Genomic DNA, 17,040 nt, shown 5'->3' with positions numbered 1-17,040 from the left:
AGTTGTTGTTTAATGGGTAAAGAGTTTCAGTTTTATAAGATGAAGAATTCTGAAAATTGTTTGCATAATCAATGGGAAGGTAGTTAACCCCAATGAACAATAAGCTAATAATTGGGTAAGCTGGCCAGTTTATGTATATTTTATAGCATTTAAAGACTATAAATACATAAGATTATATACTATTCCAAGCTGTGGATGAGGGAAAGATTATTTCACAGTCTTCTGTTGGAGAACATTTAAAATTCCTAGAAGTAAACATTCTGGGTAAAATGGTAGAAAGTATATTAAAACAAAAGATATTAAGTGTCTCTCAAATCTTGAACTACTTTACATCCCTGGTAATAGTAAATGCTGGTTTTCTCTCCCCAACATTCAATAAATGTTGATATGTAACTAAAAGCTTTGGCCACTCTTTTGGGAGAAAAAAATAACTCATTTTAAAATTAATTTACATATTAAGAATTACTAGTAAAGTTGAGTATGTTTTGGTATTTTGAAAATTATTTTTTCCTTCTTCTAGACATTACTTTTTCCTATCCTTAATGACATTTTATGTTGGAATTCTTTTTTTTTCCATATTTTTTTCTGTACAAATTCCTTAAAACATAAGAAAGTACTTTTGCAGTAGTTTCTCTACTCTGATGCAGCTTATTTATCTAAGGGTTTTTTTCTTTCATTATTTCAATATAAACTTTAAAAATTAGCTATTGAATCCATCTGTAATTGCTTTTGCATGTTGTTAGAGTGTAATTTAATTTCTTGTACATAAATGACTTGTTCTGTTCCTATTTATTGGAAACATCTATTTATGTTTTTCTATTCCTGTTTGTTTATTTTCTATTCTCTACTCTATTCTAATGCTAAATTGGCCTTTTTGGCACCAATATAGCAGTATTCCATATATTACTTATTTACCTATTTAGGATGTTTTGTTAGATGGCATTCTGGCCCATTCAGCTTCACTTTGTAAAGTGAATATATTTATTCACTTTGTAAAGTGAATATATATTTCTGGGCTTTGCTCTAGGAGGACAGATAAATTATTTTTATTTTCTTTATCACAAGGTTATCAGTATCTAAAGCACTGTGATGCCTGATGCTAACCAGTCATGCTGCTTCATGCCTTTTTTTTTTTTCTTTCCTTTTTGTAGTGCTGGGACCTCGTGCTTGCTAGGCAAGCACTCTACTGCTGAGCCACATCCCCAGCCAATCATGCTGTACAATTTAGTATATAGTGGTGTTAAACTGATATTTACTAAAAGAAATGAAAACCCCTTTCCAGAAACATTTAGGGGCTGTTGAAAGATATGTGACATACCAAAAAGATGACTGTTACTCACTATGCCTCACATTGTACATGGCAAAAAATTTTGCAGAATGGTAATATGGAAATACAGGCTGCAGGAACATGGTAAGAACTGAATAAGCAGAACCAATCCAGAAAAATTGTACATATGATGAAGACTGAGTATGTATCAGTCAGCCACTGCTGTTTAATACAACCTCAGTGCTTAAAAATTATAAGCAGTTGTTATCGTTCGTGAATTTATAAGCCAGACAAACAGCTCTTGTCTTGGCTGGACTCTTGCATGTTTGAGGGTTGGCTAGCTGTAAACTTTTTAAAAATAACTCAGGGTTCGGAATGTGAGCACTTCTCTATATGCTCTCTCTCAGTCTAATGGACTAATCCAAGCTTGTTGAGAGAGAGCAGAAGAATGTACACACACCACTTGAGATTATCACTTTCTCTGCTCAAGAAGGTGTGATTGGAAATAAAAGTAGAACACAGAGAAGGAAAAAAAATAGGGAAAAATAAGGTCTCGTAAGTGTAAAAACTGAGTCTGTCTATGTGAACACATGTTTACATTTTGTCAAGTTTTCTAATAAGTAGAAATAGTGTTTTCTGAAATCAGAGCATTCTGGATGGTCCAGTAGTTGAAGTATTTTCTATTTCTAAACTCAAATTTATATTCTCACCCCTTTACTCATTTTATACAGTGAAGTCACACTCTACTGTATCTCACTTTATGTATTGATATTGCAGCATGCCATGTGAGGTTTAATTGGATAATAAAGCTCTTTGAAATTCTCCCCAAATAAAATAATCTTTTAAAATAATTTTTAAATTTAAAGAGAGAAAAAATACTCAAATATTCTTAAATAATTTCTTAATTATGGAAATCAGCTTGCTAAATTTCATAAACATTTCTGTTGAGATGTTAATTCGGATTAAGTTGAATTCTAATGGTGGTGGGGGACTGACATTTTTCCAATATTTAGCCATTTGTTTCAAGAACATAACATGCTTTTCTATTTATGCTAAAAGTCATTAATGCCTTTTAGCAGTTTTATGTTTATTTTATATAGTTTTGCACATTTCATTTAGATGTGTTCTTATTCTATATATTGTGCATTGGATCCTTTAGAATGTAATGTTGACATTACATTTTTATTTGTTTTAAATCAGCTATTAATGGTTGCATCTTATTCTTTTAATGTTTTGAACTGCTTTATACAACATTTTTTCAGTGTATTTTTCAGAGATGAAACTCTTTGTGACAGTTAATTTGAATTGTCAACTTGATTGGATTAAGAGATGTCTACGATTAAGAAGTTTATGTGTGTCCATGAGGACGTGTCTAAGAATGATTGGCATGTGGGATAGCCAAGTGAAATGGAGACCCTCCCTAAGTGTGGGCAGCACCCTCCAATAAGATGATGGCTTGGATGGAAAAAAGTTGGGAGAACAAGGAAGCAGCAGCAGATGCAAGCTTGATTCTTCTGGACGGGTGGGTTCTTGATTGCTGCTGTGATTGTCTGAGGATTTTGGACTCTGGCTTCTCACTCTTCCAAAGCAGACTCTGTCACTGATTCTCCAGAAGCCTTGGGTCTCGGACTAGAATAGCACTGTAGATCCCTCTTGTTCTGGGGCTTCAGTCTCTTGGACTGTGAAGTAACTGATTCTTCCAGCTCTCAACCTGTAGATGGCCACTGTGGACTATCTAGCTTTTAATTGCATAAGCCAACCTGATAAATCCCCTTATACTTCCTATTGATTCTGTTCCTCTAGAGACCTTAATACACCCTTTTTCTGTTCACATAATAACACTTTTTTATATGACTTGTTTCTCACTCATATATTGTTGCATTTGCTATACCTAGGATACAGGATATTTTTGTCATTTGTTTACTTTGATGGTAATTCTTTTGTTGTTGTTATTTTGGTTTTTGGAGGGTTTTGTGTTTGTACTAGGAATTGAACCCATTGATGTTTAACTACTGAGCTTTGTCCCTGTCCTTTTTTTATTTTTTATTTTGAAACAGTCTCATTGAGTTGCTAAGGGTCTCTCTAAATTGCTGAAGCTGATCTTGAACTTGTGTTCCTCCTGCCTCAGCCTCCCCAGTGTCTGAGATTACAGGTGTGGTAAATGCTTTTAATGTTTTTTTTAAAATTAAGTATCATGTATAAGTATTATTTTGATGTAGAATTTGTTGTTGTTGTTGCTAAGGAAATACATTCTATCATACCTTGCTCAAATTTGCATTAGAAATGAGTATTGAATTTCTAACTATTCTGTCATTTTTATATGACCATGAATATTCTCTTCAACTGGTAATACAGTTGACTGTCTTAATAAACTTTTACTTATTGAAATACAGAAAAGAACAATAAATAACTGTAACAAATACCCGTTAACTATACCATCAAAAAATGTCAGTGTATGGAGCCGGGGTTGTGGCTCAGCATGCATGGGGCACTGGGTTTGGTCCCCGGCACCATATATAAAGAAAAACAAATATAATAAAGGTATTGTGTCCATCTACAACTATGAGAAAAATATTTTTTAAAAGTTAGCATATAACATATATAAAACTTTTTCCAGCAGCTCCTTCCAACTTTATGTCCTATGTAAATCATAAAATATATGATTTATTCTAATTTATTAAAAATAAGATAATGAAGATGAAGCTGAAGTATTTGATCTGTCTTATAACTTTGACTCCATCTCCTATCTCTGAGGTAATTACTAAAATAGGTTTGGTATAATTTTTGTAGTCTACTATTTTTATACTATATGTACATATACTATAATTTTGCAAATTTTAAAGAAAAATATATTTCCTGTATCACATTATCTAAGAAAATAGAATTAGTAATATATTTTTTTCTTTTTACTTTAATTCTTTAATAATGTAATTTTCAAATTTTGTTTTATAGAAAGCCATTTACATATTTCAATTGGCACTATTTTCCAACTTATAGTTGATATGCAGAGGAAGTTAACTATTATAAATACGATCATAAGCAGTGAGTTAATTGTCAGAAATTACCACACATCCTATGTTAAACAAAGCCAATAATTTAAACAAAAAGACTTCATTTCAGTAACAAATAATCTAAAATAATAAAATTAGTAAGAAAGCATTTATGCTGTACATACAATATGCCACATGTTATTCTGGCATTTTGTGTATATCAATATCCTACATTAAAATGTATCATGTGATACATTTACACTCCCTGTTAGAAAGTAGTTTAAAGGTAAATTTCAACTATTGAGCACATATGACTCAGATTACTGGTTAACACTTGTATACTTTCTTTTTGTTGTGGTGGTGGTGATGCTGGGGATTGAACCTAGGGCCTTGTGCATGCGAGGCAAACACTATACCAACCGAACTATATCCCCAGCCCAACCCAAGTACATTTGCCACTGAACTGCCTCCCCAGCTCTTTTTTAAAAAAATTTTATTTTGAGACAGGGTCTTACTAAGCTTGTTACCAAAGCTGACCTTAAACTTGGGATCCTCCTTCCTGAATCCTCCCAAGTCACTGGAATCACAGGCATATGCCATCACACCCAACCTAAAACTTCCAGAAAGCAACTTGCATGTTATTGACCCTGAACTTACTAAATTCAAAACAGGTTTAGTTTACACGAAGACATCGCATGTAAACATTGAATTGCTGGAAAAAATTTCCCACATGGAGTTTCCTGTGTATAATTGGAGGTTGTCCATATATGACTAATGATAATATGTACAATATATTGATAAGCACATCAATATACTTAATCTTCCTATCATGTTGCCCTGAAAAATAATTTGGCTCCTCATTTAGAATTATTAACTTGTAAGTCAAAGTCTATCCTGACTCCAAGCTTTTCATTTTTCCTTATTTAATACCACATTGACTTATAGTTTCTTTCATTTTCATTTGAGCCATAGCTAACTGAAAATATTTTTGAGCATATAATTTTTATTTCCAAAGTCCCTCTTATGAACAAAACCCCCTCTGGCTTCTTTAACAAACACAAGTGATCCAGCATGCACTGCCACCACAGGACCAAGCTAAGTCCAGCAAATACCCTTCTCCTTGCCCTTTCTAATCTGTCCCTCTTCCCCTGGGAGCCCCTCTGGCATTCCCCTCAAAAGGTTTAGTGAAAATAGACCAACTAGAAGGAACCAAATACCTGGTGTGTTTGTCATGTTGATTGAGACGGATTTTCCTGGAATAGAATCAGTTCAGTGGGAAGGAAGGGCCCATGTACTCTCCATTCTTGGTAGCTCAATTTCTCAATCTTCTGTTGCTGCAGTGTAGTTACTTCTTTGGATTTCAGGGTCCAGGTGTGACTTCTTCCTCCAGCTGTGTTTCCCAACAACTTCATGGTCTTTGCCTTCCAAGATGATGATGTACTCATTTTTTTTTTTATTTTTTGACTTATTTTAAAAGTTCGTTATAAAAAATTAGGAATAGATAATTTAAAACTAGTTATACCAAAATTCCCATACCCACCAATCAGTTTCAACTATTATCACTATTTATGATGCATTAAATTTTAGATGTTCCATTTGCTCTCTTATGAGCTTTGCCAGCCCTGGAAACAGACACCCATGAAAACCTCTCTCCACTTCTAGCTTTGGTGGATCCAGTGCCTCCACACAACAGTTCCATCCCTTTCCTTTGAAAAAAAGAATTTCTAAGGATTACATTTTATTTTAGGAACATTTCAAACAAATATAAAGAAAAACAGAAACAATAACAAAATGAATTCCCATGAATTCATCAAATATATTCTTCATTTAACATAGAAGTATTTTTGAAGTTCATCCACGATGTAAAATGCATCAGTTATCCATTTCTTTTTCTTACTGAAAAGCATTTCACTGTGTGGATATACCACATTTTTGTATAGTCATTGAACAAGGACATGGGCATTGCCATCAGCTTTTGGCTGTCATGAGCATTGTGGCTATGAATAGTTGTGTACCTATCTTTTTGTGAATACATGCTCTCATTTCTCCTGGTTAGATTCCAAAGAGTGGAATTGCTGAGTCATATGGTAAGTGTATGTTAAACTTTTTAAGAAACTGCCAAATTGTTTTCCAAAGTAGCTACACCATTTATGTTCTCACCAACAATGTATGAGGGTTCTAAATTCTCCACATCCCTCCATAAGCCCATTAATATCCTACTCTGAGGAAACGTTTATCCAGGTTTGTTTTTTTTTAAAATAATTTTAGTTGTAGATGGACACAATGCCTTTACTTTATTTATTTATTTTTTCGTGGTGCCTTACATGTGCTAGGCAAGCGCTCTACCCCTGAGCTACAACCCATCCCTTACTAAAATCTTTTGTCCAATTGTTTATTTTGTTTGCTTTTTGTGGTGCTGGGGATTGAACCCAGAGTCTTGTACCTGTGAGGCAAGCACTCTACAAGTGCTACAAGCTATAACCCCAGCCCTCTTTTGCCCATTTTTAAATTGTGATGTCTATCTTCTTTTGAGTTGTAAGCATTTGTTATATATTCCAAATCCAAGTCTTTAGAGATATTTACCTTCTCTGGGGAGAATGTCCTTTAACACATCCTGTCCTTTAACAAGTCTGGTTGTGATGGATGTTTTCAGCTTTGGGATGTCCAAAAGCAACTTTTATTTTTATTTATTTTTTGAAACATATTTTGGCTACATATAAGATTCTAAATTGACATTTCATTGGTTTTTTGTTTTGTGTTTGTGTTTGTTGGTTTTGTGCCCCACCCCTCCCCTACTCACTGCAGCTTTCTCACTTCTCCCAGAGCTTGCTGCAGGGTTAGGCTCTAGTTCCCCAGAGTCTGCCCCCCAAGCTTCCCTTCCCAGTGTTCCTTGCGCTTCCCAAATACTTTCATGTGAGTCTCTGAATCAGGGTCTGCTTCAGGGGGATCTAAATTAAGATTATGCCGTTCCATATTCAGTCCCAGATATTTTTACTGGAGGGAAGTTTCTTAAATTAGTTTGTAGCCCTTATTCAATGTCATTGCTTTGGCTTTTTTCTTATTTTCCTACTACACGTATGTCGCTTCTTATTTTTATTGTTTATTCTCCTGAATTCCTTATCTCTTTCCTTCATTTCTTATGTTTTAAAAATCTTTCCTTCCTTTTGCCTATTTTTGTCTGTTATTATTTTGATATTCCATTTAGTTTAGTCATTTAAAATTATTTTTAAAATTGTAACCATTTATCATTCTGAAATGACTTTCCTTTATTTCTATTTCTTCAATAAGAATTTCAGTGAGTTTTGCCACTTTTTTAAGCCTTTTTCTCCAAACACTCCACTTCTTCTTCTTTTTTTTTTTTTAATTCTTGTTTTGTTTTTCATAGCACTGTCTTGATTTCTCCTATCTACCTTATTTTGAAATTTGGGCTAGAGTTTTTATGCATTTTATGGATATATTTGGCATGGTTTCATGGTCCCATAGGGACTTTATTCTGCTTTTTATTTTCCCTTTTAATAATGGATCCTTTCTGATGTGCATTTTTTGTGTGAAATCAATTTTCCTGTACTTTCTTAAGTGAAGGTTAGGCCAGCAAGATTTTCTGTTGTACAGTTTCCCTTTTTTTTTAAGTTATTGGAAATCTGCCTTCTCCAAGACAATCCTTCTATTGGAAGCTTCCTCCCCCAAGCCTTCCTTTTTTGCCGGGTGGTGGTGAGAGGGGCTGTTTGGGTTATTTTGTGTTCAGCAATCCCTTCCCCAGAATACCCACACTTAGGTCCCCTATTGCCGGGCTCTGTTTGGAAAGGGAGCTTTGGTTTAGTTTCATGAGATCATGGGCCTAAATATCTCACCCTTTTTAGATCTGGGTTCTTGGAGCTCACTCACAAATTGGAGCCTGCAAAAGTGCTGCCTGATGCAGAAGCTTTGCTCAGAATGGTCTTCTGAATTTTCCAGGGTGTGGCTGTTGGTGTTTGAGGGGTTCTTCTCTTCTCCAGCCCTGAGGATGTCCCACTCTCTCCCTCTGCATCTTTGTGTGCAGATGGCAGGGAAGTCAGAACCAAGGAAAAGCTCCAAGACCCATTTGAAAAGAAAAAAAAAATTGTCAGAAAAGACTGGTTATTACATCAAGAAATATTTGTAAATCTTAGGTGTAGAAAAGTTACAGTCCTACTTGAAAGGATGCTATTTAAACACAGAAGCAGGCTAATAATGATTTGAAAGTAAATAAAAAGCTGTAAACATGTATAAAAGAACATTTTTCCCTTCTCTTTATCACCTATAAGCTTATTTGTTCATTTTATGACATGTTTAGATAGAAACAATTAGATAATAAGTTTAAAGTTTCATCTTTACTTTTTGCTTAAACAGACTGAATATAGTCCAGTGAGATAGTTTACATTCTTCCATTTATATGAAGACTTGAAATCGAATGACTACTTTCCACTTTACAGCATATCTCAAGCTACATGCTGAATTTTTATCAGAAATACGTGATGTGTCTTTGGGTTTCATAAAATTCACAGTTGATAAAGTAAATTCACATACTCAAGTTGTGCAAGCATACTAAAATGTTTCCCAATAACTGGATTGGGAGAATTACTTCTTAAATATAAATTAATTAAAATTGACTAAAATAGAAATTCAGTATCTGAGTGGAATTAACCACATTTGATGTTTGATGTGTTTAACAGTTATTTGGAGAAGCAGTTTCTAAACTGAACAGCTGTAGGAAGTAACTGCAAAGCTGGAGAACACAGATTATTTCAATTTTGTACTATTTGCATATATTGCTTATCTAAATAAATGAATAAATTGATTTCTTGGTTTAAAATAAACCGACAGTAAGTTTTAAAGCAATAAACAGTAAGTAATTAGGTCATGGAAATCACAAATACACCCCTACAGGATATATGGGGAGTGGGGAGCAGTTATCTTAATATTATACAAGTAAGTCTCTCATGATTTAGAATAAAATTCCCCTTGATAACATTCCATAAACACATTCCAAAAATACTGTATCACAAACAGCTTACTTGAAAGTAAAGATTATGTGCCTGGTAAAGCTGTATTTAACTAAAAAAAAATACAGGATCAGAGTGATAATGAAGATATAGGTATGTAAGGTAAACACAGCTTGAGTAGAATAATTTTATAAAATGGGAACAGAAAAAAATTTTCTGAATTCATATTTTATAGATTTGCTTTCAAATACATATATATGGACTTCAAAAATTAGATACCATAAATTTAAGCATATGCATATTTACAATGTGCTTAAGTATATTTTATTTATTTCCATCCAAGTTTATAAGTGGAATCAGCCTATATTTTTTTATAGTGTTTTGCTGGTTTTAATGTTGATATTATAGGCTTTAAGTACAGGAAGTGGGGCCCAAATAAAGCCCCTCCTTTTTTATTGAAATGGGGTATGTTATAGGAAAGTTAACACAGCTTTGTCTTAAATTCTACAACTTACCTGTGTTTGTGTGGTTATTACCATAGACAGGGTTTATAACCCTTCTTTAGCTAATTTTAATAAATGCATTCTTAGAAAAACTTTTCTTCACTGCCATTTATACAAAATATTCTATAATTTTTCAATCTCCATATATTTACTTTTGTTTCATTTCTAAGGACACTTTTTGTTTCATATCTTAGACACCTTTCTCAAAAGAAGGGTCTTAGAAATCTTGGGAAAAGTCAGGCATAGGGGTGTGCACCAGTAATCCCAGGAGGCTGAGGCAGGAAGATCACAAGTTCTAGGCCAGCTTACCAATTTAGCAAGACCCTCAGCAACTTAGTGAGACTCTGTCTCAAAATTTAAAAAAGAAAAATTGTTAAGGGGTTAGTGGTGTAGCTCAATGGTAAAGTGGCCATGGGTTCAATCCCCAGTACCAAATAAAATAAAATAAAGGAAATCCTATAAAAGATAAAGCCCACTTGAAGAGGAGATGGACTAGGTTCCTGAATAAATAAGTGAAAAGAGGAAACTCATTTTGAAGAGTGCGTTATACCCAGGTGCGGGGAAATGGTGTCTCTTCCTAGTTTCCTTTTATTTATTTGTTTATTTTTAAGCTATTTTATAGTTGTCAATGGACCTTTATATTTGTTTACTTATATGCTGTGCTGAGAATCCAAACCTGTGCCTCACAGAGGTTAGGTAAGTGCTCTATCACTGAGCCACAACCCCAGAACCCTTTTCTTAGTTTCTTGAAGAAAAAGAGTGTGAAATGGAAGATCAGAAGAGGGAAGCACTGGCAAAGGCCCTGGGGTTAGGAAGGGTTGAAAGTCTGAGGCCAGAGAAGGAGAGTCAGACAGAACTGGGGAAACTGAAAGTCAAGGTAACTGAGTATAGAAAAGATTCCACTAGTAACTCATTTCCTACCAGGGACACAATAAATCTCACAAAAAGAGGGCAGAGCATTATTGCAAGTGGCTCAGCCCTTCAGAGTTCAGACCTGGGGTCCCTGTTTTCTGGATCCCAAGCCTGGTGGGAAGGCAAGCCTGGGAGACTCACAGCTGTGTTTCTGTTTTTTTTTTTTTTTTTTTTTCTCCTGAGGCGGGGGAACAGGTAATAGAAGTGTAACTGCCCCTTCTGTAATCTCTGCCCTGTAGCTATAGGAAAGAGGCATCATTCACCCTCGGACAACATGAAGAGTTGGAGGCTCTATTGAGCCAGACCATGATCCTAAATAATAACCTCCAGAGGGAGCCAGCTTTGAAACTCAACCTACAGGAGAAACCAGGAAAGGCTGGACCCTCTGAGGTGTGCTGGGTACGTCATCCAAACCACGTTGGAATATTCAGCCTGGAAATTCCCTCCTAACACAATAACATTCCTTTATCAAGTAGCTACTGAACTGGTACTGCAATCACATATTGGTCTCACTATCACGCACTTTCAAAGGTAGGGAAATTGAGGTTCAGAGGCAAATGAGGGTCAGAGAGATAGCAAGTACTGTAATTAATTGGAACTCCAGAAGAGTCTTTTCTTTTTGTTTCTTCTCTCTCTCTCTCTCTCTCTCTCTCTCTCTCTCTCTCTCTCACTGGGTGGTTTCACTATTTTGCCCAGGATGGTCTTGAGCTCATGGGCCCAAGGGATCCTCCTGCCTCTGTCTCCCAAGTAGCTGGGACTACAGGCACGTGCCCCACACCCAGGCCACAGTTTTACTCGTAACCCTTGCACTACAGAACTCAAATAGAAGAAGGCTATCATCCAGACTGACTCCTTGGGTCGAGTCTTCTCCACAACACCTGTAGTCTGTTTATTCACAGCACTACCAATGGACAAGTGACTCCCTCCAACCTCTGAGTCCACCAAGGCCCATAACATGTCTGCCAAGTCTTCCTGATAATGGAGACTTTCTAAAATAAGCCTTAAAAGTCCCTGTTCAAATTCCTCACTTCTCCCTTCATCTCTGAGCTCCCTTCCTCTGAACCCCCAGCATAACCTCTACACCCTCTTTCTTTCCCTCCTCCTTTTCTGGGGTCCCTATCCTGACCCTCACGGTCCTCCCTCATGCCCACCTCTGCTGTCTCAGAACCTGGTGTCATGGTGAGTTGGAGAGGACATGAGGGTTATAATGCAGCTGTTTTCCCCCAGGAGAAGCCTCACACACCTTCATTAAGACACCACTATGTCCCCCTCCCCACACTCCAGTTTTAGTTCAGAAACAGGAGGTTCAAATCGAGGAAGCAGCAGTAGCAACAATAATAGTAACCACTAAAGCCACCAAACCAGATCCTTGCAGCTGAGAAGAATGTGTCCACCTCCCCCAGTCAATCCTTACTCTTTCTCTCCTGTGGCTCCAGGATTCTAGAACCCCCTTCCACCTCAGCCTGCAGGCCCTTCCAGTTGGTCAAGATACTATCTTCATGGAGTCCAACAAGACAGTCTCAAATGTAAGACCCTTAGTTGGAGTGGCTTGTGGACCCAGTTCCTGCCTTGTATTCTGATGCCTGTGACAGCCCAAATCCTAGAACTGTAGTTTTCCTGACAAGGGGAGACATCCAGCTCTTCCATCCACAGCCTGGATCAGTATCTTTCACCCACAAGGTTCCAATTAGAAGGACAGGGTTGCTCTCTCAGGACATTTGCTGGCCCAGCTGTTGTTCTATCTCCCAGGCAAACCTGGTCCAGTAGGACAAGCCAAGCCTTCGTAGCCTGCAGTCTATGAGATAGCCCAGGATTCCAGAACCCCTCCAGTGGGGTAGACTTTGCATTTCTCTGACCAAAGTGCTAACAAATAGCAGACCATTTAGAAAAGACATCTTGTTTTTTATATATGACTGTCTTCTTTCTTGATTTCAGTGAAAACATTGTAAAAACTAGAGTTTGTTTTTGTTGTTGTTGTTGTTGTTGTTGTTGTTTGTTTGTTTTTTGTTTTTCCCAAGTGTAGCTCAGCACTACTCAAATGAGTCCCTAAAGCTCTTCCTGGGGAGAGGCCTCCTAGTTGCCTAGAAGGACAATGAGACTCCGAAATTCCCTCTTCCTGAAACTATCTTAAACTTTTAAAGAGAGGAACAGTGGCATTAGGTGTCATTTACTTTGAATAAAAGAGAATTATAGACATATTTTATTTCTAATATTTAGTTTGGGGGCTCCCTAGAGGGGATTTTTAGTTAAAATGTGAGAGAAAAATCACCATTGCCATTAGTTTGGGGGCTTTTGTTAGGTTGTTGTTGTGTGTGTGTGTGTTTGGTTCTGGGGATTGCATCTAAGGGTGATTTACCACTGAGCCACATCATCAGACTTTTTTATTTTTTATTTTGAGACAGGATCTCACCAGTTACTAAATTGCTGGGGCTGGCTTCCTGCCTCAGTCTCCCAGTTGCTGGGATTATAGGTGTGCATCACAATATCCGGCATTAGTTTTAACATAGAATAAGAGTCCAGACATAGTAAAAAGTATGAAAACTATCATTCTTCTTTTGAAGAAGGGATGATAATCCAAGAAAACTGAAAAAATCAGAGTTAAGCTTTTAGAGTAATATTTCAACACATTTTCCAGCTACATGATCAACCCAAATAATCAGTAGCATTTCTCAACATTAGTAATAAGGAGATATATAGTAAAATAAGAACTTTTCAATAAATGATATATCTAGGAACTAAGAAAATTAAGATCTCTGGAGAAAACTTCAAAATTGGAAAAAGAAATAGAAAATGTTTTGAATAAAGGGCATTGGAAGTCATAAAATAATAAATTTAAGAGGATTGAAATATTCAAAGGATGTTTTCCAAACACAAGGAATAAAATGAGAAATCAATGGCAGAAGAAAATTGGGAAACTCACAAATATGTAAATATTAAAGAATATACTCCTAAATGACCAGTGAATTAAGAAAAAATCACAAGGAAAATTCTTTGAAATAAATGAGAACAAAAGCACAACATGTCAAAACTCATGGGGTAAAGTAAATCATCACTTAGAAGGAAACTTACAGCTGCAAATTACCTTTAGACAGAAAAGGAGCTGACCTAATTATATTAAAACCTGTCAAATTAAACTTTAAGGCAAAACACTTTATTAGAAATAAAGTAAAATAGACATTAACAAAAGGAACATTTAGCCTGAAAAATATAATTATGAACTTGCAGATAGTTAATAACGTATACCTAAAATATATGAAGCAAAAGTTAACAAATTCTTGGAGAAACTTGATAAATACTTAACCATAATATAAAATTATCATACAACACTCTCAATAATTGATAGGTGAATAGATGAAAATTTAATCACGATGAAAAAGATTTAACTACATAATTAATAAGTTTAATCTAATGGAAGTGTGCAGAGTTTACAGGTAGATTTCTACATACACATTCTTTTCAAGCACAAACTAGATCACAAAATAAATCTTAACAAACACAAATGAATCAATAACATGAAGACAGCACCCTTTGATCACAAGATAATAAAATTAAGAGAACTCTACCTCACTATTTAGAAATTAAAATCAATAAGATAATAAAATTAAGAGAAACTCACTTCTCTACTTAGAAATTAAAAATCAAAGAAGAAACAATAATTTAAATAGTCTAGTAACACAGATATTAAGACTAACCTGGGGCAGCATGTATTTGGAGAAATAGCAGAAATATTGGCTATAGCATGGTTCAGGCCTGGGACAGGGTTATTGGTCCTTAGGCTATGAGAAGATTTTTTGTTTTTGTTTTTGTTTGGTTTTTCACTTTTGATTTTTCTTAATATACTTTATGTTTTAGAGCAGTTTTAGGTTCACAGCAAAATTGAGCAGAAGGTACAGAGAGTTCCTATATACCTTCTACCCTTATTCACACAGCCTCCTGGACTATCAAGCTCTCCCATCAGAGTGGCATATTTATCATGATGAATATACAATGACACATCATTATCACTCAAAATCCATAGTTTACATTAGGTTTCACTGTTGGAGTTGTATATTCTGTGGGTTTGACAAATGCATAGTAACATGTAGTATCATAGAGGATAGTTTATAGTATCATATAGAATAGTTTCACTGCCAAAAAATTCTTTCCTCCACTTATTCATCCCTCCCTCCTCAAACTTCTGGCAACCACTGATCCTTTTACCATCCTCATAGTTTTGCTTTCAAATCATTTCCACCTTTAAAAAATAGAAAAGAAAACTAAACCAAGTCCAAAGAGAGTAGGAAGAAAAAAAATCCCCAAAGCAAAAATAAATGAAACAGAATAGAAAAAGCAATAGAGAAAAAAAAGTGAACCCAAAAGCTAATTCTTTGACAAGATCAACAAAATGACAAACCTCTAGCTAGTCTGACCAAAAGAGAAGGAAGAGCAGAAAAATGAGAAGGAAGAGAAGGGGGAGGGAGAGAGGAAGATGATGAATCAAATTATTAGAATTAAAAATGAAAAAGGGGATTTTATATGCATATTACAGAAATAAAAAGCTAATATAACAGAATATTATGAACAACAATATGCTAACAGATAATTAGTGTAGATGAAATGAACAAATTCCTTAGAAGACAAATTATCAGATCTAATTCAACAAGAAATAGAAACACTAAGGCCATAACAAGCAGAGAAATTGAGTTAATAATCAAAAAAACTTCCCACAAAGAGAAGCCCAGACCCAATGTCTTCACTGCTAAATCCCACCAAATGCTTAAAGAAGAATTGACAACAATCCCTCACCAACTCTTTAAAAAAACAGAAAATGAGAGGATACTTCCTAACTCATCTTATGAGACCAGTAGCACCGCAACACAAAAACTGAACAGACACCGCAAGAAAATGACAGACTGATGTCTCTTCTGAATATAGATGCAAAAATCCTCAATAAAGCTGGGAGTGGTGGCACACTCCTGTAATCCCAGCGGTTCAGGAGACGGAAGCAGAAGGATCACAAGTTCAAAACCAGCCTCAGCAAAAACGAGGCAATAAGCAACGCAGTGAGACCCTGTCTCTAAATGAAACACAAAATAGGGCTGAGGTTGTACCTCAGTGGTCAAGTGCCCATGAGTTCAATCTCCAGTATCCATGTCACCCCCCCCCAAAAAAAAATCCTCAATAAGATACTAACAAATAAATCCAGCAGCATATAGAAAAGATTATATACTGCCACCAAGTGTTGAACCAAATGGAAGTTTGGTTCAACATGCAAAAGTTGATCTATACAATATTAATAGAATAAAACACAAAAGAACACATGATCATCTCAAGAGGCATAGAAAATGTACCTGACAAAATCCCATACCCTTTCAGACACTCAACAAACTAGGACAATCAAACTCTTCTCCTTCAACCTGATAAAGGCCATCTTTAGAAATCCACAGGTAACATCATACTGATCAGTGAAAGACTGAATGCTTTCCCGCAAAGGTCAGGGACAAATCAGGGATGGCCCCTTTCACCTCTCTTGTTCAACATTGTGTTAGCCATTCTAGGGAAGACAAAAATCCTCCAGAAAGTAAAGAAAATAAAAATACCTCTGTTCACAGATGGCATTATCTTACACATAGAACTTCATTAGGAATCCACAAGAATAGTATAGAACTTATAAACACATTCATCAAAGTTTCAGAATACAAAATCCATCTTAGAAATTTTTACAATGTTCATCTACTAGTTTCTCATGCCAGGTAAGCTTATCCACATGGAAATACCTGCATGGAAGAATCCAATGGAGAGGAGACTGCATTGACAGTAATTTCAGTAGAATTTAATAAGACTGTTTTTAGTTAAAATACTTTCAAGTTACAGCTAGCATTGTTGAACCCTCTGTATGTAGGAGACATTATTCATATGATTTATATGTCTCAAAGCATTATTACACATGGTCCCACCAAGTATCGTTATGCTCATTTCACAACTGGAAAAAGTGAGATAGAGTGTGGTTAAGTAATTTGGTCAAAGCCACATATCTAGAAATTAGCAAAGATGCTTTCCTCAGAATATGGCTAAATGTGTTTATTTGAAAAAGATCAGATAACACGAGACTGGGAGTTAGAAGAAAGAAGTGAGTCCTTCCTCTGCCTCCTCCACTAGAAAGTCATGGGACCTTGAACAAGCAATTTACCTTCTCTGCACCTCTGTCTCCTCATCTGCAAAAACAGAGTTGGAGCAAATGACATCTAAGCCTCCTACCACCTCTAGTTCTGTACTTTGGACTTATTCTACCCCTGATTTCTGAATTGCAAACTTCCTTCTCCAGCCACCTGGGAAAGGCAAGGGCCAGTAGAGAACAGCTGCTGACTAGTCATGACAAGAAATCGGAGAAACAGCAACAGGACAGCATGTCACTTGCACAAGTCACT

General features: G+C 35.8%; 1 protein-coding gene across 1 annotated transcript; it reads left to right on the top strand.

Annotated features, from left to right (window-relative positions):
- Positions 1-9,678: 9,678 nt before the first annotated feature.
- On the top strand, positions 9,679-12,488 carry Argfx (arginine-fifty homeobox). Its single transcript, XM_048794484.1, is given in 6 exon segments — positions 9,679-9,683; positions 10,873-11,071; positions 11,924-12,036; positions 12,038-12,117; positions 12,120-12,222; positions 12,224-12,488. Coding segments are annotated over 6 exon segments (765 nt in total).
- Positions 12,489-17,040: the final 4,552 nt, after the last annotated feature.

The sequence above is a fragment of the Marmota marmota genome, unplaced genomic scaffold, assembly GCF_001458135.2.
Source record: "Marmota marmota marmota unplaced genomic scaffold, marMar, whole genome shotgun sequence".
Taxonomy (NCBI): domain Eukaryota; kingdom Metazoa; phylum Chordata; class Mammalia; order Rodentia; family Sciuridae; genus Marmota; species Marmota marmota.
This window is presented reverse-complemented; position numbering and strand designations above follow the sequence as displayed.